This window comes from Mustela lutreola, chromosome 8 (genome assembly GCF_030435805.1).
Source record: "Mustela lutreola isolate mMusLut2 chromosome 8, mMusLut2.pri, whole genome shotgun sequence".
NCBI classification, from domain to species: domain Eukaryota; kingdom Metazoa; phylum Chordata; class Mammalia; order Carnivora; family Mustelidae; genus Mustela; species Mustela lutreola.
The window spans coordinates 5,417,357-5,442,148 of record NC_081297.1 but is presented as its reverse complement, the minus strand read 5'-3'; the positions used below and the strand labels follow the sequence as shown (position 1 = coordinate 5,442,148).

The following is a 24,792-nucleotide window of genomic DNA, read 5'->3' as shown; positions in this document are numbered from 1 at the left end:
TCCTGTAAAATGCTGTGTCGTCAGACTCGGAAACAGCTCCACAAGTAGGTCAGACTTCTGCCATCCTGGAGATCTCCCCGATGTTTCCGAGTCCAGATCTCGAGCCCAGCGATACCAGCAGGTACCACCAATGGTCCCAGCAGACTTTACTGACCCTGCCCTGCACTCATTAGCCCACTGATGTCGTGACAGGGGATGGCACTTACGTGGGTGTGGACAGCCCCTGTGGAGGCCCACCTGCTCTCCGCCCACGGAGCTCTCTGTCCCGTCCAGGCTCCCACTGATCGCTCCCATGCCCCCAGAGGACTGTCCCCGCTGGTCAGTCCGTGTCTGTTGTCTCCCACCTACTGTCCTTCTCCACTCTTGACTCTATCATGGACTTCCCTTAACGTCACCCTCTCCCATAATCACTGCCGAGATCAGCCGATTGGGTTCTCCTGTGGAACTCATGCCTCCCCTCGCCCTCCATGCCGCCATATTGGGACCCCCTTTCTCATGGATCCGCTGCCATTCCCTGGTTCCCTCTTCACTCCGGGATCTCCACCCGCATCCGGCCAGCATCCTTCTGCCAAAACCAGGTGCAGGACTCATCCAGGGAGGAAGGATGGTTCACCCAGTGAAGGTAGATTCCTCAGGAAGTGGTGTTGCCTCTTCCAAAGAGGAGAGCATGGCAGCCAAAACTTGCAGAGCCCAAAGGGCAAATGCATGAGGCTTTAATCACTCGAATGGTGGAGACAACCACCAGCCATTGGCTTAAATCAAGGACAAGGCTCACTTGCTGAAATGATGTAGCTCTTGGCTTCACCGAGACTGACCATGGGAGTATCTGGAAAATTGTCAGAACCTCCTGTTACATGTACAGGAATGATGTAGGCAGAGTCACCCTGTGAGGGACTTGCTGTTTCTAAAGCAAGTTTCACATACTTTCCCTTCCTTCTGTGTCACTCTAGGCCCTGAACATTTCCCAGTATGTCATGGATTTATTTTCATACTTGCCCAGGGGGCCGCCCAGCTCTGCGATGTGCGTCAAGGGCTTGTAATTACCATCCTAGGATGAGACCCGTGCTGTGATTTTCTTCCCTGCTGTGGATGCGTGGTGACCAGATCTCACCCTATACCCTCCAGGTGTCTTCTGTTACTGAGGTCTCAACTACCTAAATCTCCCTGGTGATCTCCACCCCATTCCCCGAGTGCACCTAATGGCCATGGGATGCTACAGTATAATGGGGCCAACTATGTAAACGTACTTTATTCTACTTTATCATTATTCTATTAAAAGTAGTCTCTACGCCCAATGTGTGGCTTGAACTCATGGCCCTGAGATCCAGAGTTGTCCGTTCCACCGACTGAGCCCGCCAGGCATCTCAGACAGACTTTAAATTTTGGTAAGCTGACATTTTAATACCCATAAAATGGGAACTTGGTGTTTCTTGGTAAACCTTGGCCCATCCAGAAGTGTTGAGGCACCAAATAGCTCCAGGCTGGTCACAGTGTCCTGTTGGTCACAGGGAACACCATATAATGTTCAGTGGAGCCAGCCAATCCCAAGCCTGCTCACCTTGCCTGATCCTTTCTGGAAAGCCACAATATAAGCTCTTGGTGTCCATGGCTCTGCCCGGTTGCAACCCCAGGGCTCCCGCCGAGTGCCCCGAGTGGCCGCGGTGAGTATGAAACGACCTTTAAACTTTCCTTCTCTCTCTCCCCCTCTTGGCTTTCAGTCGGTGCTGCTGGGCTCCTTTGCAAAGGCAGTGTTCAGTACCTTTTCGAAGCAGCCGAGATCGCGATCTCCTCGCTCCCACCCAGGATGGACAGCACGAGGCGCTTTCATTTCTGCTCCTCGGATGGCTTCTAGCTGACATCTGTCATGACTCAGTGGAGCTTCTCCCTAACGGCCGGTGAATCAGAATGTCCTTGATCTCTGGGGAGTTTGGCTCGCTCTTCTGTGCCATCTGTCTTCTTCAGCATATTTGAAAACTATTTGTCTTTTTCTGGACAATTTCTTTTCTTTTTTCTTTTTTTTTTTTTTTTTTAAAGATTTTATTTATTTATTTGACAGGCAGAGATCACAAGTAGGCAGAGAGGTAGGTAGAGAGAGAGAGAGGAGGAAGCAGGCTTCCTGCTGAGCAGAGAGCCCGATGAGGGGCTTGATTCCAGGACCCTGGGATCATGACCTGAGCTGAAGGCAGAGGCTTTAACCCAATGAACCACCCAGGTGCCCCTCTGGCCAATTTCTAAGAGCTCTTTGAGGTTATATAGATAAGCTTCCTTTCATCCAGTTGATAAATATTTTCCAGATTTATCGTTTGCCTGTTAACTCTGATGAAAGTGAACTTTGCCATGCAATGTTTTGACGTTTGTATGTGCAACAAGGTTTATCTCTTCTTCCATAAGTTTCATAAGTTTATTTCCTAAGCCCATTAGGGATCAGGAGTGATATTGTATGATATTTCTTGAAAGTTGAGTGAGGGGTCAAACAGAAGACAGCTGGAATATCCAGTCCGCTTCTGCACTCCATCTGGTACAACAACCCACACCACGTAAAGCACGGAAAACTCCACTGTAGACCTGTAAGATAATGAGGATAAAAAAAGAAAAGAGCCCCTTGGCATCATGAAGATAGTCTTTCTCTTGTGCCTCAGAAAGGGACCGCAGGGGCCTCCGTGGGTCCTGTGACTCCGCTTTGAGAACCACGGCTTTGAAGTTCACAGGAAACCAGCTTTCCTTTGGTCCTGGGCCGTCAGAGCTCTTCAATATTTGAAATTAGCAGGTGTGTTATAGTGAATATTAGGGATCTAAGAAAAGGAAAGAAAAGCGGTGGGAAATGCTACACAGTGCTTGATGTCAATTACTGTGAGGATAAGATCAGTTGTGTTTCTACACTTCGGTAGTGAACGAGCCAGAAGGAAATTTTTGGACACGCGCAGAATTCTGTTGGGGATGACAAAGATGTCTTGCTTAGAGTTAGTGCTGATGGTTGCAAAATGTTGTGAATCCCTTTAATGGCACTGGACCGTCAAAATGATAATCATTGCTATGCAGATTTTATCACAGTTAAGACCTAATCGATAGAAAGATAATTGTAGATATTATAAATGTCTACTAATGATATGGAGCAGAGATACACAAAGTGGGCAGGACTCACTGCCTGTGTGCGCATTGCCCACAAGCTAAAAATGACTTAGACATGTTTTCTAATGGCTGAAAAATCCAAAAGATGGATAATATTTCATGATACTTGAAAATTATGTGACTTCCAACTTTTAGTCTTCAGAAGTAAAGCGTTTTGGAACCAAAAAATTAGCCTAAATGGCGAGATTTGGATGACACATTTATCTTTGGTTAGGGACCTCACTTAGTAAAATCAGTGACAAATTCAACATATTTTATCTGTGTTCGTCCTACTTTAATATTTCAACCGCCTTTTCCTAACCTTTATACTAATTTCCTCTTTTTCACTCTAATTGCGAACTCATGGCCTTTCATAGAATCAGTTTCTTCCAAATAACGATGTTAATGTTATTTTCATTTTCAAAGTGTCACAGATGATCTGACAGGCTTCCTTCCTTGGATACCTGTTTTATCAGCCTTGTTGCTGGCGTGGTAAGCCTCGATTTCCAGTTCTCGATTGCCTCGGTTCTGGTTTCAGTTCTGTGTTGAATTTTCAGGATGCAAGATACAAATATCTACTCTCTGAGAAGGCAGATTTACTTTCAGAGGAGACAGAGCTAGCGAGTAAACTCTGGTCACTGGTAACACGCATGAGAAGTAGGGGTCGGTGGAGACGCTCCTGGATCCTGTTTGCCTCCTTTAGGAGAGACAGGACCAGAAACAGTATCTTCAATAGAATTTTAGAAGTATGAGCTCGTCATGTTTCCATTTGAATGTTTCTTACAGGGTGAGGTATTGTCAACCACTAATATCTTATACTATGTTGACAGTTACTTTATTAAAGCAGTTGGCTAAAGGAAATTTAAATAATAGGGAGAAATCAGGCAAATAGAAACTGAGGTTTGAGAGCTTTGAGAATCAGTACCCATAGGAATTTCAGGTCCTGAATCAAGGCAGCAGTCCGTATCAAAGTCCAGAAAATACCCACAAGTGTTTCATAATTGAACAATCCCTGGTATGAACTATGCAACCTAAAGAGAAGGTGCAAGTTGCTGAGCTGGCTTTGGGCAAGCTCAAAGGTCTTGGAAGAATTTCTAAACTCAGCAAGCAGAGTTGGAACAGTTCTAGGTGGTGGGGCCAAGGCAAGGAGTCGGAGGGTAATGACAGGCGAGGTCTGAGCAGAGGAGACCAGGAGGGGACAGGCTGAGAAAGCGTTTAGGGACTCCAAATCTGGTCAGGCTGGGCACCTGCTGGCAAGTTCACTGTGACCAATTACACAATAAAATCTACAAACCCAGGGACTTTTAAAATACATTTTAATCTGTTTCTTCAAAAATAATACATTAGCTTTTAGGGATCTTAAAAATTGGGTACTCCAGAACAGAGACCAAAATCACCATAAAATAATAACTGTCACAGTAATCATCAACATTCGGAGTTTCATACCCGTGTATGCATTGTTTCTGCAGTGAAATCTTCATTTACTACATTCACGTCACCATCTCTGTAGCTGATCTTTTTAGGGAATACACAATTTAAAACAGACTCGTGAAAGTGGTATTTCATTTTTAATGTGCATTTTCTTTCTTGCCCCACAGAAAAGTGATTTTTATTGAGGTATCATTGGCGTATACCGCTGCGTGTTTCAGATGTGCAGCGTGTTGATTTGATATTGGGATGGATTGCACAGATGGCCACAGTGTGTGTAGTTAGCAAACATGTCGTGCCCGTCTCTGATGTGTAAGCAAGGTGGACGGCAGAATAGACTTCCTGGGAGTCTAGTGCCTTTTTGAGAAGCAAGAGAAAGGAAATGCTTTAATGCACCCGATTTAGGCAGGAGAGGAGAGGAAAAGATTAACAGAGTCGGAATCCAGAAATTATCCTGACAGCGTTAGTCAGCCTCTTGTACTGTGGATAGTACAATGCTAGAAAAGGAGGGTGACAGCCCAAGAGTCTGTTCAGAAATTTTTCGCTGAGGAATCGCAATACTGCCACAGGGTCAAGGAGCTAGGAATTTTCATGCTCTGTTGATCAGTGTGTAAACACCGATGTGGCATTGCCTTTTGAGAAACTGACTTGGAAACATCAGATAAGGCTTCAAAATATAGGTATTTAATAATTTTCCATAACATCATAAAATCTGAATAAACGTCATTATTATTTTTTTTCAAAATTACTGTTTAGGAGGCCTTTGCATTTTGCCTTGTTAACATATCATGAAGCAGATAATGCCTGGGTTTCAATTGCTTATTTATTTATTTAGTTTTAAAGATTTTATTTATTTGAAAGAGAGAGTAAGCACAGCCAGGGGAGGGGCAGAGGAAGAGGGAGAAGCAGACTCCCTGCTGAGCAGGGCACCCTACACAGGGCTCCATCCCAGGCCCTTGGGATCATGATCTGAGCTGAAGGCAGACGCTTAATCAACCGAGCCACCCAGGTGCCCCTCAACTGTTCTTTTAATTCATCAATTCAAACTTAGAAATGGAGGTAGGCCCAGGGTTAGAGCTTCATTAAATAGTTTAAGAACAAAATTGATCAGAGATTAATCATTCTAAGTCCATGTTAGAATAATACAAATGGATTTGGGGGTCATCAAATTCAACTCAAAATGGTTGAAAGACTTAAAAGTAGACCTAGAATTTTAAGACTATGGAGGAAAACATAGGAGGAAATCTCAGTGACATTGATCAGGATTTCGTAAATAAAACACTAGAAGTACAAGCAATAAGACAAAAATAAACATGTGGGACTACATCAAATCAAAAAACCTGTGTACAGCAAAGGAAACCATCAACAGAGAGAAAAGGTGTTCTTTGGAATGGAAGTATTTGGAATTTGCTAACTATATATTTGATAAGAAGTTCCTTTCCAAAATATGTAAGGAACTCCTACAATCTGTTAGTAAAGGAAACTAATAACCAATTCAAAAACAGGCAAGGTCTCGTGTAGACATTTCTCCAAAGAAGATAAGCAAATAGCTAAGGGTTACATGAAAAGATGCTCCACATTGCGCATTGTCAGGGAAGTGCAGATCAAACCACAGCATCACTTCATGCCATCAGGATGGCTATTAACAAAAAACAATGGGCAATGGTTGTCAGAGAAGATGTAGAGAAATTGGAATTCTCAAGAAGTGGAGTGTCAACAGTACAGCCATTTTGGAAAGCACTTGGCAGATTCTCGGAACATTAAATCTGGGTTTGCTGTATGACTCAGTGTTCCAGGCTTACGTATAGATCCAAGAGAACTGGAAATGTATGTCCACACAAAAACATGTGCATGGATGTTTACTCAAGCATTATTCCCAATAGGCAAAAAGCAGAAAAAAACCCCAAATGTTTGTTAACTGATGAATGGATAAAAAGCATGTGGCACATCTGTACTAAGGGATGCCAGTTAGCCATTAGAAAGAATGAAGTACATTACCCAGTATGACGTGGATTGGCCTTGAAAACATTATGCTAAGTGAATGCAAGTAGTCACAAAATGCCACATAGGGTATGAGTGCATTTGCATAAAATTTCCCGAATAGGCAGATCCAAAGAGACAGAAAGAGGTCTCCAGGGGTTGAAGGGAGAGCGGAATGGGGAATTGTTTCTATGAGTATTGGGTCTTAGAAGGGGTGGTAACATGTTCTAAAATGGTATATTGGTCACAACTCCGTGAATGGACTAAAAACTGCTGACTTGGGTAATTTAAAGGGATGGTTTTATGGTACGTGACTTATACCTCATTAAAGCTGTTTTAAAAGTAGCAATTTCATTATTTTCTCCCCTTGGCAGATTTCTTTTAATTAAAAACCAGAAGAGTGCAAAGAGATGAATCCAATGAAAGTTTGCTCTGTAAGGCTGAATGACGGATACCTCATGCCTATGCTGGGACTTGGCACTTCTGCTCCTAGTCAGGTAGTCAAATGACATTGGAGATGGAGAGTGGCAGACAAGGGTCCTTACCAGAATTATAATTCAGGAAATGCACTAGGGCCTCATTCTCTCCATTGGTAATAACCTAACCTTCCTTCCAGGTTAGGTTATTTACTGCATTAAGTCAGTGCTTTTATAATATTAATAGGCATAAAACACCCGAGGATCTTGTGAAAAATGCAGATTGGGGGCTGCACCCACAAAGGTTCTGAATGAGTAGATCTGGGATAGAGCTCAAAAATCCACATTTCTAACAAGCTACCCAGTGACTCTGATGCTACTTGTCCAAGGATCACAGTTGGAGTGGCGCTCTATCAAGGGACATGGAAGTATGTCATCTGTCTGCAGTCCAGGAGTGGGCAGGGTTGTTTCTGTTCCTTTCACTTGCTGTCCTGTGTAGCCATTCACAATCCATTGGAATCGATGAGATCCAGGAGGCAGGGACTTAACAGCAAGCTTGCTTGTCATGAAGTTTCTCTGTAACGCCCAGGGTCCAAGAGCTCTCTGTCCACCAGCAGTCATAGAATACCTAGAGAAATCTCAGCCGCTGAAGGACCTGGAGAGAGACAAGATTCATGTTAGAGAGTGTGTTGGTGGTCTGGAATGGAAATATGCTCTTAGAGGCCAGGTTGTTAAGATTGTGCCGTGGGGAGAGCCAAGTAGCCCTTGGAAATTCTCTCTCTGCTTGAAACACTGAACGCCATGCATGTCTTGCATTTGAACATTGCAAATTTACAAGAGCGCATTGTCAGCGGTTCTTGGTGGAGGAGGTTATAATTATTTAGAAGAAAGTTGTAGGGTTCATTCTCCAGCACGAGAGTCACATGGGATGTCATGCTGAGGACCCAGAAAGAACGCTAGCACAGAGCGTTGCTTTTCCTCGGACTGGGCTCTTATTTAAGTCTGTGTCATTGGGAGTTACGAATGAAAAAATATCCACAGGAGACCTTTTAAGTGAGGGAGAGGAGGATCAGAGAGAGGGGAAGTTACAGATAACTTGGAAAGCCCATCCTGGCAGTCCAGCAGAACCGTAGGCAGCTAAGAACAATAACCGAGTCGTTTCCTGGTTTTAGGAGAAAGTGTCACCTACAGACCACCATAACAACACACTTAATGACGAGGTATTTTTGCATGAAAGAATAGTTTACTTTCTTTTACATCTCTATCCTTCCTCAAAGGTTGTTTGAAGTGTTTTCCCAAGTTGCCATAGGTAAATCATTAATTTATTCTGTGTACAGTTGCACTTTCATTGAATTGAGAGATAATTTGCGTCTCAGACTCCTGAATTGCCATCAGTGTAATAATCTCTTACAGACTGAAATAACTTGGACTATAATTCTATAGATTGGCTAAACCCACAGATCATGTAAATCCAGAGGCAGGGGGGTTAAAACCAGTGACAAGTTGGGCCAGCTTATGGGCTCACGAGATCCGATGGTGAGCACCTTCTCCTAGTGTTCGTAGCTTGAAGTTAGCCGTGGTGGTAGGATTTACACCACAGAAACTAGCAAATGCCATAAATCAGGACTTCTTCTCTTCAGAGAATCAGTTATTAAACATTTACTGCTAAGGTTCTAAATATTTACCTCTGTCGCCTCTAGCTCTCAGCCCTTAGCAAAACAATAGGTTCTGCAGAATACCTCTGCTTGTGGAACTGGCCATTCCAGAATCCAGTAGGTCCTTGTCTTTGTGGTCTTCTAGGTCCCGAAGAGTAAGGTGGAAGAGGCCGTCCAGATAGCAATCGATGTAGGCTACCGCCATATTGACTCGGCTTATTTGTATCAAAATGAGGAAGAGATCGGGAGGGCCATCGGGAAGAAGATTGCTGATGGCACCGTGAAGAGAGAGGACATATTCTACACGACGAAGGTTCTGTGTATAGTTCCCTCGGTGTCTGTGAATAATGACGTGGAAGTTCTCTTTTCTATGATGTTGGAAAAGAGAACTACCACAAGGATGAAATTAATATTTGTGAAAGTACTTATGTACATTGTTAACTTTTTTAGAAAAAGAATTTATTATTTATTTGACAGAGATCACAAGTAGGCAGAGAGGCAGGCAGAGAGAGGGGGGGGGGGAAGCAGGCTCCCTGCTGAGCAGGACCCTGAGATCATGACCTGAGCCGAAGGCAGAGGCTTTAACCCACTGAGCTACCCAGGTGCCCCTGTTGTTAACTTTTTAACAAAAATTTATTTATTTTAGAGAGTGAGAGTGTGTACATGCACGTCAGCAGGGGGAGGGGCAGAGAGAGAGAGAGAGAGAGAGAGAGAGACTCTCAAGCAGATTCCCTGCTGAGCACAGAGCCTGCTCTGTCCTCAGTCTCATGACCTGAGATCTTAACCTGAGCCAAAATCAAGACTTGGACATGAACAGTGACTCTTGGAACACTACATCAAAAACTAATGATGTACTATATGGTGATTAACATAACATAATAAGGTAAGAAAAGAAAAAGAAAAAAAAAAACTTAAGACACTTAAGCAAGTGAGCCACCTAGACGTCTATACACACATATATATATTTAAACTTGTGAGCCATTTTCTCCTAGTATTTCTCATATCCATGGATATCATATCTGAAAGAAATAGAAGAACTTACGTGCTTAATTCAGACTGGAAAGGGAATCCAAGAGGCATTATTCTAGTAGTGTGCATTGAGCCGATTACTGCTGGAAATAGCTTTTTAAAAGATTTTATTCTATTTGAGAGAGAGAGAAAGAACAATTGGGGTGGGGGTCAGAGGGAGAAGCAGATTCCCCACTGAGCAGGGAGCCCAATGTGAGACTCGATCCTGGGACTCTGGGATCATGACCTGAGCCGAAGGCAGGTGATTAACAATTGAGCCACCCAGGCGCCCTGGAACCAAATATTTAAATGTGAGGTGAAATAGTCCATGAAGAGAGGGTTGAAGTCCACACAAGTGAATCCTAGGCAGGTCTGTGAACAGGTATCTCTCCCTTTTCACTCCAGAAGATGAAGCTTCCTTTATGACCGTGTTAGACATGGTATCACCGTCTTACTCTCATCTCCTTGTCTCCTTTTGTTTCCTTGGCTTTAGCAAATTTGGTTGATTTTCCTTACACTATTACTTCCTAAAATAAGCTGACTAAAGTGCCCTCCTCCCCCCAAATCCCTATAGGGTCCATTTATCTCTGGAACACTGGATCATTTAATACAGTCAAGGTGCAATTTTCTGAATCACAGCTTCTTAAGGTTCTTGTTTAATATGCAACTTCCCAGCTCAGTCTCCAGGGACTGCGATTTATTGTGTTGAGGTAGGACCCAGGGGTGTGTTCTGTACAGGCAGACCAAGTAATTCCTTCACGTTCTAGAGTCTGACACCCTCTGTGTAGGGCCATACTTGTCCATTTCTACCTCATTGTCTTCATTCTGTATGAAAAGGAAGCTACAAGGATACAGAACGTAGAAGCTTGCCGGGATGATTTGTCACTTCCCAGTGACGGCATGTGGATCTGCGCTTGTTTATTTGCCATTTGATTATTTTTTTTTTAAAGCTGAATCAAATAGTTTTATTTGGTTTTACTCAGGCTAGAAGGGGAGGCAGTAAGCCCCAGATGCGTCAATCAACTAAGCCATATTAAAATAAAACAATTTTTTTATTGACATGGAGTTAAAAGATAGAGCATTTTTGTTATGGAAGTAGAGTTGAAATACAGTATTTATTAGCTCCCGGCATACAACAGAGTGTTTTGACAGGTCTCCATTACGCAACACTCACCACGATAAGTGTAGCCCCCGTCCGTTACCATACAACACTGTTGCAGCATTGTTGACTGTATATACTCTCCATTCTTCATGATCTGCTTACCGTATGACTGCAAGTCCGTACTCCCTGGTCCCCTTCACCTGTTTCACCCGTTCCCTGCCTCCCCTCCCTTCTGGCAACTACCAGCTACCATTTTCTCCTCTGTATTTATGAATGTTTCCATTTATTTGTTCATTCGTTTTGCTTTTCAGATTTCACATATATGTGAAATCATATAGCATTTTTCTTTTTCTATTTCACTTAGCATAATATCCTCTAGGTCCATCCATGTTGTCACAAATGGCAAGATTTCACTTTTTATGGACAATATTCCATTTTACATATATACCTATATATCCCATTTTTTTAGTCCTTTCGTCTATCAATGGACATTTGAATTGTTTCTATATCTTGGTTGTTGTAAACAATGTTGCAATAAACATAGGGATGCATGTGTCTTTTTTGAATTAGTGTTTTCATTTTCTTTGGGTAAATACCCCAAAGTGGAATTAGAGTAGTGGATCATATGGCATTTCTAGTTTTAGTTTTTGAGGAAGCTCCCTCCATACTGCTTTCCACAGCAGCTGTGCCAGTTTGCACTCCCACCAGCAGTGCAGGAGGGTCCCCTTTCTCCGAGTCCCCGCCAACACCTATTGTTTCTCATGTTGTTGATTTTAGCTGTTCTTACAGACGCAAGGCGGTATCTCATTGTGGTTTTGATTTGGGTTTCTCTGGTGTTGAGAATCTTTTCATGTGCCTGTTGGCCATCTGCATATCTTCTTTGGAAAAATGTCCATGCGGGTCTTCTGCCATTTTTAATCAGATTATGTTTTTCTTTTGGTGTTGAGTTGTATAAGTTCTTTATGTATTTTTGATATTAACCACTTATCAGCTATGTGATTTGCAAATATCTTTTCCCATTCTGTAGGTCGCTTTTTTGGTTTTGTTGAGTGTTTCCTTTGCTGTGCAGAAGCTTTTTACTTTGGTGTAGTCTCAGTGGTTTCCTTTTGCTTTTGTTTCCCATGCCTCGGGAGACATGTCCATAAGGATGGACACATTTTAGAGACATGTGAGGAGACTTGTCCATAAGGATGGACACATTTTAGGATTGTTTGTTCTAGTTCTAGTTGCTGTTGGTATTTTGAGCCTGATTGCATTGGATCTGTACACTGCTTTAGGTAGTATGGACATTTTGACAATATTAATTCTCCCAATCTGCAAGCATGGTATGTCTTTACATTTCTTTGTGTCATCTTTAATTTCTTTCATCAAGGTCTTATAATTTTCAGAAACCAGGTCTTTTATCTTCTGGATTAAATTTATTCCTAGGAATTTTATTCTTTTTCATGCAATTATCAATGGGATTGCTTTTCTTAACTTCTTTTTCTACTGCATCCTTATTGTATAGAAATGCAGCAGATTTCTATATATTAATTTTGTCGCCTGCCACTTTACTGGATTCTGAATTTATCAGTTCTCATAGTTTGGTTTTTTTTTTTTTTTTTTTTTTTTTGGTGGAGTCTTTATATAGTATCTTGTCTGCATCGCAAATAGTGAATTTTGTACTTTATTTCTCCTAAAGACTCTTAAAAAAACCCATCTCATACCATTTCTCTTCCAACCTCTGCAGGTGTGGGGAACCTTCTTCCGGCCAGAATTGGTTCGAACCAGCCTGGACACATCTCTGAGGAAGCTTGGGTTGAGCTATGTGAATCTTTATCTCATTCATTTCCCAGTAGCTTTGAAGGTTAGCAAAAGTTATTTTACATTGATGATCAACGTAACAACTAGTAGCTGAATACAACAGAGGATATAGTTATTAAAGATGAGGAGGAAAGATGCATAATACTTTGAGATTCCCCTTCTTTTCTGCTCTAATATTCCCTTCCAGCCCCAGAGTGAAGAGAGTTCACTGGTTTCCATGGCTTTGCTTCACTCTTATAACTGCATTGCCTGTATTTTCAAGACCCCATGTTCCTGAATCTCAGCCTCTGTCCTTTCCTGTCTGGGGAATGTCCCAGTGTGGAGACCAGTTGGCGCACAAGAGATGTAGTGAGTCTGGAACTCAGGCCTGGAGATGCGGACGAGTCACGCTCTTGTAAGGCCCCTCCAGGTGGAAAGCGGGGGTGGGAGCCTCCTGTCCCACAGGGTTGGGGGCCAAAGAGCTCCCAACTGGCATCACCCTCACTTCTCCCAAGGATGGGGCCTTGGGTGTCTCAAGTTGCCCTTGACACAAACAATATTTATTAAACCCTTAGCAGTTAAAAGCACACTTTCTAGGAAGGACACTTCCTCCAGGTACTTTCTTTCCCTCTACCCTAATCTTTCCATTTCTTTCAAGAACAAGAATAGATTGCTGCATGAGCTTCAAGGTCTCTAGGCTCTAGATGGCTTGGACGAGGCCAAAGATAGCTTTCTACAACCGCTCATTCTTTTCTGTGTCCCAGCCTGGGGAGGAATTTATCCCAAAGGACAAAGATGGAGAAGTCATTTTTGACACAGTAGATCTCTGTGCCACATGGGAGGTGAGTACAGCCCCAAAGATGCCACCTATGTCCCTGCGTGCTGGGAGACAGAGGGTGGACAAGGAACTCGGGAGATGTGTGTCTTGTCCAATTCTGCTCCCATGTAGCCCTGGATGAGTCCCTGGATGTCCCTCTGCCTTGGCTTCACATCTCCCCCATTCAATACCTCAGCAAGTACTTTTTGAGTGCCTATGGTGTACTCAGTGCTGAGTATTTTTAAGTTCTCGGGCTGCTTCAGGGAGCAAATCAAGATGTCCGGCCGCATGGATAGGAAGGTGCTCTGGCACGGGGGAGGAATGGGAAGGGATAAGCTGGCTAAGGGGACCGAGAACGCCAGGGCAGCTACGGGATGCAGATGGGCAGGGTAGGGCCTCCTGGGCCAGCCGGCAGTGGGCAAGGAACTGATCGTGTGGGTGCCTGGAGGGAGGGTGACGCACGTAGAAGGAAGGCCAAGGTCCCGTGCTGTTGTTTTTACCTGAGAAAGACTGAGAGCAAGAGAGAGAGAGGGAGCACCGAGGGAGAGAGAGAAGCAATCTCTGCTGAGCAGGGAGCCTGATGCGGGACTCAATACCAGCACCCCAGGGTCATGACCTGAGCCAAAGGCAGACGCTCAACTGAGCCACTCCACGGCGCCCAAGGCCCGGTTTTTAAGGAGAGAGAGAACGTGTCATGTTCAAGAGCAGCAAGGGGGCCTGTGACTGGACCAGAGTGACTTCGGTAACCTTCATAGGGAATGAGGTCAAAGGGAAAAGAGGGAGCCAGTGGTCTGGGGGACAGGTATGGCCTCCTTCCTGCTTCCTGGGCTTCCTGGGCTGCACCTCCTGTTCTCCTGGGGCCCATTTTGCCATCGCTCAGGGTTTTCCGGGTTTCTAGATGTCAGCTAAAAATCACCCTGGCCCTTTGGGCTCCGTCTTGAACGTCTTGCCTTCTTTACTTACTCTATCTTCTGACTCGTTTTTCTCCTCCTATTCTTTTCTTTGTCATTCTCCCACGTGGTTAATTCCTTCCCCTTTATTGACCCTGGCACCTTTGGAGGCTTTGTCTTTCCTGCTCTGTCTCGGGGTCTCTCCCGGCCCCAGGCCCCACGCCGAGCCCACCCCTGTTCATCACGCTTCCCCCGCGAGTTACACAGGTCGCTCCTCACACCCCTTCCTCCTCAGGCCATGGAGAAGTGTAAGGATTTAGGGCTGACCAAGTCCATCGGCGTGTCCAACTTCAGCCGCAGGCACCTGGAGAGGATCCTGAACAAGCCAGGGCTCAAGTACAAGCCAGTCTGTAACCAGGTGAGCTGGACCCATCCGCCCCCAAGCTCTTCTCCGTCCTCAGCTTCCTCTTCCCTCCTTCCAGCAAGGTCCCCAGCAGCCTCCCCCTCTCCTGCAGAGAACAGAGCGCATTGCAGGTTGTTGAGACAGGTCCAAGGCCACATTGCTTCATAAAAAAACATCCAAGGGTCAGGTTGGAACGTAATGGACTAGGTGTTACGGCGGTTGGTCCTAGAAAATGAAAGCTAACGCGCCGCCGAGCTTTCTCATCTCCAGTCAGCAAAGTTGGAGCATCCCGTGAGAGGAAAACGGGGCAACTCTTTTGAGCTCTGTGTCATGAGGCAACCACCGAGACCCGATGGTACGAAATCAGCCCACCACACCGTGAATACGTGAACGCCACTGAACCGTCACTTAGAAATGGCCAAAATGGTAAACTTGTTTTTTTTTTTTTTTTTTTTAAATGGTAAATTTAGGTTTGGTGTATTTTAACACAAAAACACATTTACAAGTAAAAAAAAAAAAATTAAGAAATCCCCTTGTCAAGATAAACCTGCTTTAATAAGCCACACGAACGACTTGCTCGTCTCAGAAAATAAGGTGAGAAGTCCGATGAGCCGGGAGGTAAGCGGCCGGCCGTCTGCGCTCGGCAGGGCCCACACTCACCATGTCTACATCATCTCCTTTAAAACCTCTCACGGGCCGGCTGACCGGGAGGGAGAGGCAGTTTATGTATTCAATACTTGCGAGGCTTATTTTTGGATGAAAAATACAAATGGGAATTCTAAAAAGTTCTGTTCTGCGTTGCTGAAGAGGTTTAGCTCCACTTTGGGCATCATGGGTTTGGAGAAAGTAAAGAAACTGGTTTTGACCTGCGTAGTGGTGACAAATTAAGAAGCTGAGTGGTCGCGACCTCTGCAGTGACCCTGAGCTCTACGGGGCCAACAGAATGTGGCCAAGTGGAGGCCATTGGTTAGTGGGGAGTCTACACGGGCCCGAAGAGCTAGGGCAGAGTGTAGTTCCTTGTGACCTGTGAGGCAAAAATTCCGTTGTGGACGGTGGGTGAGGTCAGTTGGACCCGGGTCCTGGTTTGGCTTATGGACCTGCGTACAATCCGCCCCACTTCCTCCCTGTGCTTGGTGCTGACCGAGCCGCAAACACGTGCGGCCGTGACCCAGAGAGTTAATCTGGCCCAGCAAGCCATCTCATTCCGGATCTTTGCTCCTTCTGATCTGACCACCAGAATCAGGGGAAAAGCAACGAGAAAGGTGTGCAGTAGAAAGTGCTTCTGGCACCCTCTGGTCTGGGATCGGGCTTGTAAGAAGCGACGGGGTTGTCCTTTGCATCCGAACAATAATGAAAAAGCTGGACCAATGGAGAACCAGCTACTCTCTCAATCCATCAGAGGATTGAGGTCACAGGGCAAGCTGTGGCCCCGACAGTTGGAGAGGCAGACAGACAGATGCAGAGAATTGCGGCTTTCTAGGAACACAGCCACTGAGAGGGTCCCCGTGGGGCAGGAAAGCGTCAAACAGAGCTGCTCACTTGCTGGAGGCTCAGAGTACCAGAGCTGAAGACTCCAGGGTGCTCATCTATGGGATGGTCCCCAGACTTTCATAGCTTGTACCCCCAGAAACCCTACCAGGATTTCCCAGTGAACACTCATGCTTCTATCAGGGGGAAGGGGAAGTGGCCAGCTTGAAAAATGGCCAGAACGTTCTGTTTCTGTTCAGGCCCACCCCACAGTGGAGACTACTACCCTGCAGCCTAACCACTTGGGGTTTAACTCAAGCCCAATTGATCTGAGGATCTGATGGAAGGGAATCTAGCCAAGGCCAGCCCAAGAGTCCCCAGCTGAGCTGAGCTGGTCCTCAGCCCACCTGTCCCATGCCTGGGGCAATAGTCTTGGCCTACCTAGATCTGGACTAGAAAGCAGAGAAAAGGCGGTTAGCATTCTGGGTAAAGGTTCTGGATTTCCTGCTCTCCAGGTGCATGGAAGGAAGACAGAAAGTCAGATGGAAAGTCAGGTGACAGCACCACTGATCACCATCTACGGCACAGAAGCCTCTCTACTAGCAGTGTGTGCGTGTCACGACACTGGTAACAGTTTCTGATGAATAACAACTAGCCATTTCTTTCCACGTGATGGTAAAGGGGCCAGAAGTCCCAAATCCCTCTACACCTGGGACCAGACTGAGCCTGGGGAAGGGAACAGGTGCGGGGGTGCAGAGCAGGGCCGGCATTTGGAGGCTCCTAGGATCACGCGGAGACCTTGCAGTACGGTGTGGTGGGAAAGAGGAAAGCACTCTGGCTTGTGGAGCCAAACTGGCCTAACGAAGATGGCTCAGATGTGGAGGATGAGTGACTGCTTTCCAGGTGTGGTGACTGTGAAGAGAAGAGGTCAGTGTGAGGCTGAGGATAACTAGGAAAGGCAGAGCTGCTCCTCTGTAGACACCAGCAGTGCATGAGACTGACCCAAGCCTGCCTTGTGCTCTCCAGTCAGAGAGACTGAGCCTGTCAGGCAACCGCTCACCCGAAGCTTGTCTCCTCTGAGCACCGAGCATGTTTCTCAGCGCTGCTGTGCTGTCTCTGGGTGGTAATCAGGGGTCAGCCTCAGGCCGCTCCACTGGTACCGCTGTGGGTGACAATCGTGTGCACAAAATGCACTTGCCACCACGTGGTGCAGCCCTATCTGTTCCTCACCCATCTGGTGGCTGTGGTCCTGTGTTCAACCATTGTGCCTGGCGTTTTGCAGGTGGAGTGTCACCCTTACCTCAACCAGAGCAAACTCCGGGAGTTCTGCAAGTCCAAGGACATCATCCTGACTGCATACGCTGCCTTAGGGACTGACTTTAGGAAGGAGTGGTAATGACCTCTGTGCACTTATTCTAACCACAGACACCATAGGTACTGGAGTTATTGCTCAGTCCTCGGGGGAAGGTTGACGGTAGACAGCAGGAGTAATCCATTCTGGAAACCCTTTAACGAGCCTACGTTGTCATGACTGAATAACACTATTAGGCAATAAAATATTGCCAGTAAAATATTTTATTAGGCAATAAAATCACTGATGAGAATGTTCCCGCAATTTGAAAGCTCTGGCCTTCAAGAGTGACAAAGGGAGCCCATACCACGATTCTGGCAGTTGATAGTTGAGTATAGTTGAGTGAGAGGAGGCAACTGACATCTTCTGTAAGTCTCAGTTTATCTCTTGAAGAGCAATGTAAGAATGCACCTTTTAGCCCTTGATAAAACAGGTCATTCACTGAAACATTTTTGAAATTCTTCTAAAATAATTCTTAAAAAATCAGGGAGATTATTGGGTCCTACTTTGGACATTTTTATCTTCTTGACTTATCCAATCTTCTACCACATTTCTCAGAAATGTTAAAAAAAAAAAAATACCTGAGAGTCCTTTTCTGTCTTTCTTTCTCTGGTCCTTGTCTGGATTTACCAAAAGAAGCAGAAACAGGGGTGAAGACAGCCAGAGGGTAACAAGGCAGATTTCAGAGGTGGAAGCACCCCAGAGCAAGCGGCCACATAGCCCAGGCACACAGCTCCTCTGCCTCCCTTCCAGGGTGAACAAGAACTGCCCTGTTCTCCTGAAGGATCCGGTGCTCAACGCCATCGCTGCAAAGCATGGGCGCACTCCCGCCCAGGTGGCCCTGCGTTTCCAGCTGCAGCGGGGCCTGGTGGCCTTGGTCAAGAGCTTCAATGAGAAGAGAATTCAGGAGAACTTCCAGGTATGTCGTAGGGCGTGGGAAGCTGGGGACTGTTGGAGGCACCTCACTTCCCTGTGGTCTGGGTTATCTGTGGGGCTCCTGAGCTCTGCTTGGACAAAGCTTAGCTCCGTGTGTTCTGTATGTGTCTGAGGGCCGTACGTAACTGTTCTCTCCTCCGGCTACTCCAAAGAGGGAAGCTGGTGTTGGGAAAGAACTCCAGAGGGTCAGGTTTGGGTCCTGATCCCATTTTTTTTTTTTTTTTAAACCCCACAGTATGGCCTTGATTTCTTGAGCTGTGAAATGAAGGAGTTAGATGAGATGTGATTTGGGCTTGACCCTGTCTAGGATTCCTTTGCTCCAGCCACCCCACACCCGCCCAGTGCCCCCGAGGGGCCTGTGGGTTCAGTGGACACACTGCCACACTCCTGCAGGGGAATGAACCCCAGGTTCATGACCATCCTCTCATAAAACCTGCATCCATCTCTGGATAAACAGAGGGACGTCTCCAGAGGGACGGGGGCAGTCATAGATGCAGGGAAAAGGAATCCGTCTTCTCATGTTTCTGACAGGTTTTCAATTTCCAGTTGACACCAGAGGACATGGAAAGTCTGGATGGCCTAAACAAAAACATTCGCTATTTTCCAGATGAGTAAGTAGCTCGGTGAGCTGTAGACACTGGCAGCAGGGACTCCATTGGTCTCAATCCACAGAGGGGGGGCCTCATCTTTTAGGAAGTGGCTGGGAAACATTTTTCCTTCTGACCTTCCGACCCCATGTTCCCTGTTCTCTCCCACCTCTGTCCCCGCCCCACTTGCATTCCAGGGGCTGGTGTTCCCTGCAGATACCTTTGACTTCTGTCCTTCTCTCTGCTATTCAGTGGCCTTTAGGAAACCTGGGGAAATCCCATAGTCTGCCTCCACCACCAACTTTTCCCTTCCCTTGGGATGATTCCAAGATGCATTCAAACATGCTCCCATCTTTAAAACCAAAACCAAAAATCTTCTCTTGAGCCAACTTCACTCTGGAGTCGCTCAACATTTCTCCTTTCACAGGGAAACTTCTGGAAGAAGTCTATACTTGCTGCCTCCAGGCTTTCCCTCCAGGCTTTCCCTTCTCTGAACCTACACAAAGCAGGCGCCCGCTCTCCACTTCACCAAAACTCTTTCCTCATGGTCCACCATGACCTTCTCTCCTCATTCATCTTGTCTTAGCTGGTGGATCGCTCTCTCCTCCTAGAAACGTGCTCCTGGCTTTCCTTCCCCAGATCCTGTCTGTGTTCCCTTGGTCTCCCTAGCTGGTCCTTCTCGTGTTCTTTGCAGGCTCCTCTCCATGCACTTGACCTCTTAACTTTGGAGAGACTCAGTCCTTGGACTTCTTCTCTTTCCTATCTGCACTGACCTCATCAGCGATTTCATCCAGTTTCATGCTTTAAACACCATCTAAATAAATACACACTCCCCAAATTAGATCCAGCCCAGACCTATGAGGATTGGTGTATCTGTTTACTCAGCAGCACCTGGGTGTGGAATATGAACCTCAAACCCACCATGTCTACAATTGAGCTCCTATGGGATGTCCAGACACCCCCCGCTGCACACCCACACGCACACACACAGCCCAAAGTCTTCCTGCTCAGGTAGCCATCTGCCGTCTGCTCCGTCTCCCAGAGCTGGCACTTCCTGTCCACACCTGGAGGCCAGAGTGGACAGGCACTCCTCTTTCTTGACATCTGGTAGCCTACCTTCTCACTCAGAGTGAAAGCCAAGTTCCTTACGACACCTGCAGGGGCCTCGCTGTCCGCCTCCATGTCCTTCTGCTCTCGGCCTGCTGACACCAGTGCAGCCCCAAGGCCTGGCTGTTCTGCACAGACACTAGGCCCATCCCAGGGCCTTTGCACTGACTGTTCTCTCTGCCTAGAATGCTCTCCCTCCCCATGGCTGGATGCCCATTCTTTCACCTCCTTCATGTCCTCCCCCAGGGGTCACCTCCGTGGTGCTTTCTCTGTCACCTTACCTAGGAACGCAACTCTGCCCAGCAACGCCTTTGTCTCTACTCAACTTCGTTTTCCCTTTGGCATACATTCCTAATTAGCATCCCATGCCATTTATTGATTTATGTTGTTGATTTCCTATTGACCTCCTTCAAAGTGTTAGATTCCTAGGGCAGGATTTAAATACCTACCGTCTCCCCCAGTCATTAATAAAAGCTTGTTGAATGAATAATACCATCATATGATAGAGAGGGAAGGGCAGAGAGTGGAGACATGGGCAGTATTCCTTGGCAATTAACACTGGTCATTTTAATAATTAATTGTTTAGTGATTTAGCACTTCTTATCTCAAAATTATTACTATATATGGGGGGGTCTACCTCCCTTGCTAAAATGAAAACCCCCCGATGAAGTATCTTATATCATAACCACTGTATCCACCCCACGTCTAAAAAGTACTTTCTCACCAAGACGTAGATCAATTACTTCCAAGTGCTTGCAAGAAACTGAACCACAGTGACAGTCTCCTCACTCTCCTCGTCATTGCCTTGAAATATTTGTTAACTTGATGGATTAAACTAGGTTGTCATGGTTTTAAAAGAGCCAGAATTCATTTCTGCCCTCTTGGGAGTTTAAAATGGCAACACAAAGAGCTTATCTCCTTAGGTTGTAGACTACTACAATACCTGCAAAAAGGCGACATTTTGGTTTGTTTTTGTACCTGTGATCATGAGCAGGTAAGTGTATTCTCTACATTGTATCCCTAACCGTGTCAGGCAGTGGGACATGATTATTGTAAAACCGGGTGACTTTGTACCTATCCAAAAAGAAGGTTCCATTAATATTCATACTTAAACCAGTTTAAAAGAAACCTCTCTTTACCCAGGCCAGAAACAAACTTGACTAAGTCTCTTCCTTTACATTCTAGATTTGTTAGTCATCCAGATTATCCATTCTATGATGAGAATTGACAGCGGTGTCTGGTTGCCCTGGAGTTCTTGGACTCTGGTTGATGATGGGCAAACAGCTCACGGATGAGACGGTATCTGGTTTATCCCACATTGTTTAGCCTGATAGGCTGAATGTGGCTTTAGTCCCTGGATCTGGAAATAAAAGTTACTAAACCCTGTCTTTACTCCCCCCCCGCAAAGTCAATGAAAATACATATCAAACAACCTGACCTTTTACTACCTTAGCTTTTTAGTATTTTTGCTTTTTTCTGTGTCACTGAGGTTGAAATGTTAATCCTTTGATCATAGTCCCCTCCCCCAAAAAAGCTAACCATTTAGTATACTTTCAAGCTTTTTACTTGTCCATAAGAATCTTTTTCTTCTTTTGTTCTGTGAGTTTACCACACTACACAAATTTAGCAGACCTTTTAAAAGAATCTAAAACTTAATTAAAACACAATATAAAGGGCACCTGGGTGGCTCAGTGGGTTAAGCCTCTGCCTTCAGCTCAGGTCATGATCCCAGGGTCCTGGGAGGCCCACATTGGACTCTCTGCTCAGCGGGGAGCCTTCTTCCCCCTCTCCCTCTGCCTGCCTCTCTGCCTACTTGTGATCTCTCTGTCAAATAAATAAATAAAATTTTAAAAAATTTTAAAAATAAAACACAATACCAAAAGGCCATATTTCAATTAAAAATCACTCATAATACCAAGGACAAGATTATCAAACCCAGTGAAAAAGGACAAGCAACAGATGCCCTACACCAAGAAGACCAAGATATGAAAATTATCAGAAAAATTTTAAAGCAGCCATCATGAAAATGCTTCAACAAGCAATGGCAAATAACTGGGAACAAATGAAAAGATAGAAAATTTCAATAAAGAAATAGAAGACACAAAATGGAAATTTTAGAACTGAAAAAAACAATAAATGAAATAAGAATCTTGGGGCGCCTGGGTGGCTCAATGGGTTAAGCTGCTGCCTTCGGCTCAGGTCATGATCTCGGGGTCCTGGGATCGAGTCCCGCATCGGGCTCTCTGCTCGGCAGGGAGCCTGCTTCCCTCTCTCTCTCTGCCTGCCTCTCCATCTACTTGTGATTTCTCTCTGTCAAATAAATAAATAAAATCTTAAAAAAAAAAAAAGAAATAAGAATCTCAAAGGATATACTCGACAGCCATTAAGGTACAGAAGAAATAATTAGTGTAGTGGAAGCTAAAACAACATAAATCACCCAATGGGAACAGGAGGGAGAGAAAGTAACCAGGGGGAAAAAATGAACAGAGCCTCGTGGGCCCTGAGTAATAACAAAAAATTCTAACATTCGTGTCGTCATGGCGGGGGGAATGCAGAGATGTTGGTCAAAGGCACAACTTCTGTTATAAGTTCTACGGACCTAACATTCAGCAGGGTAGTTAGAGTTAATAATAGTATATTGTAAAATTGGTATTTGCTTAAAGATTAGATCTTAAGTGTTCTCTTTCACACGCACACACAAATTGTTAACCATCTGGGGTGATGGGTGTATTAATTAACCTGATTGTGGGAATCATTTCATAATGAACATGTTTGCCAAATCATTGTGTTGGTACACTTTAAATACATAGAGTTTATCTATCAACTGCGTCTCAGTCAAGCTGCGGAAAAAGGAGGGAGTAAGAACACAAGAGAGAGGGGGGTATGGTCTGTGTCTAGATTGTGGTGAAGTATTCCTGAACACACACGTGAAAAAAAAATCACAGACACAAATCAGCATAAATCTGGGAAAATCTGAATAAGATCAGTGGATTGCATCAATGTCAAAACCCTGGTTTTTGTGATTCTGTGCTATTGTTTTTCAGGATGGTACCATGAGGGGATACTGAGTAAAGATTACATGGGATATTCTGTATTATTTCTTACACCCTACTGTGTATCTATAATTATCTCAAAATAAAAAAGTGCTTAATAAAATAAGAAACCAGAAAATTGGTTCCAGCTCCATATGTTCCCACACTCTCTTTTTTTTTAAATTTCTTTTCAGTGTAACAGTATTCATTGTTTTTGCACCACACCCAGTGCTCCATGCAATACGTGCCCTCCGTAATACTCATCACTTGGCTCCCCAATCTCCCATGCCCCCCCACCCTTTCAAAACCCTCAGGTTGATATCTCAATGTGGTTTTAATTTGAATCTCCCTGAGGGCTAGTGATGATGAACATTTTTTCATGTGTCTGATAGCCATTTGTATGTCTTCATTGGAGAAGTGTCTGTTCATATCTTCTGCCCATTTTTTGATATGATTGTCTGTTTTGTGTGTGTTGAGTTTGAGGAGTTCATTATAGATCCTGGATATCAACCTTTTGTCTGTACTGTCATTTGCAAATATCTTCTCCCATTCCGTGGGTTGCCTCTTTGTTTTTGTGACTGTTTCCTTTGCTGTGCAGAAGCTTTTGATTTTGATGAAGTCCCAAAAGTTTATTTTCGCTTTTGTTTCCTTTGCCTTTGGAGACATATCTTGAAAGAAGTTGCTGTGGCTGATATCGAAGAGATTACTGCCTATGTTCTCCTCTAGGATTCTGATGGATTCCTGTCTCACGTTGAGGTCTTTTATCCATTTTGAGTTTATCTTTGTGTACAGTGTAAGAAAATGGTCGAGTTTCATTCTTCTACATATAGCTGTCCAGTTTTCCTAGCACCATTTATTGAAGAGACTGTCTTTTTTCCACTGTATATTTTTTTCTGTTTTGTTCAAGATTATGTGACCATAGAGTTGAGGGTCCATATCTGGGCTCTCTACTCTGTTCCACTGGTCTATGTGTCTGTTTTTATGCCAGTACCATGCTGTCTTGGTGATCACAGCTTTGTAATAAAGCTTGAAATCAGGTAACGTGATGCCCCCAGTTTTATTTTTGTTTTTTAACATTTCCTTAGCGATTTGGGGTCTCTTCTGATTCCATACACATTTTTGGATTATTTGCTCCAGCTCTTTGAAGAATACCGGTAGAATTTTGATCGGAACGGCATTAAAAGTATAAATTGCTCTAGGCAGTATAGACATTTTAACAATGTTTATTCTTCCGATCCAAGAGCATGGAATGGTCTTCCATCTTTTTGTGATATCACCTTACACCAGTTAGAATGGCCAAAATTAACAAGACAGGAAACAACATGTGTTGGAGAGGAATGCACTGTTGGTGGGAATGCAAGTTGGTGCAGCCTCTTTGGAGAACAGTGTGGAGATTCCTCAAGAAATTAAAAATAGAGCTTCCCTATGACCCTGCCATTGCACTGCTGGGTATTTACCCCCAAAATACAGATGTAGTGAAAAGAAGGGCCATCTGTACCCCAATGTTTATAGCAGCAATGGCCACGGTCGCCAAACTGTGCAAAGATCCAAGATGCCCTTCAACGGACGAATGGATAAGGAAGATGTGGTCCATATACACTATGGAGTATGATGCCTCCATCAGAAAGGACGAATACCCAACTTTTGTAGCAACATGGACGGGACTGGAAGAGATTACGCTGAGTGAAATAAGTCAAGCAGAGAGAGTCAATTATCATATGGT

The 24,792-nt window shown here is 44.8% G+C and overlaps 1 protein-coding gene across 7 annotated transcripts; it reads left to right on the top strand.

Moving 5' to 3' along the window:
• The first annotated feature begins 1,577 nt into the window (after window positions 1-1,577).
• On the top strand, window positions 1,578-23,208 carry LOC131838054 (prostaglandin F synthase 1-like). 7 transcript variants are annotated; one of them, XM_059183707.1, is made up of 12 exons: window positions 1,719-1,895; window positions 2,640-2,767; window positions 3,535-3,600; window positions 6,891-7,013; window positions 8,733-8,900; window positions 12,427-12,543; window positions 13,244-13,321; window positions 14,482-14,604; window positions 17,339-17,448; window positions 18,161-18,326; window positions 18,875-18,954; window positions 21,223-23,208. In XM_059183707.1, the coding sequence occupies exons 4-12, from the start codon at window positions 6,927-6,929 to the stop codon at window positions 21,263-21,265; spliced, it is 972 nt and encodes a 323-aa protein (XP_059039690.1). In that variant the 5' UTR covers window positions 1,719-1,895; window positions 2,640-2,767; window positions 3,535-3,600; window positions 6,891-6,926; the 3' UTR covers window positions 21,266-23,208. The 7 variants fall into 7 exon arrangements, with proteins under 7 accessions (XP_059039691.1, XP_059039694.1, XP_059039690.1 ...); XM_059183708.1 differs by lacking the exons at window positions 1,719-1,895; window positions 2,640-2,767 and adding an exon at window positions 1,578-1,661; XM_059183705.1 differs by lacking the exon at window positions 2,640-2,767.
• Window positions 23,209-24,792: the final 1,584 nt, after the last annotated feature.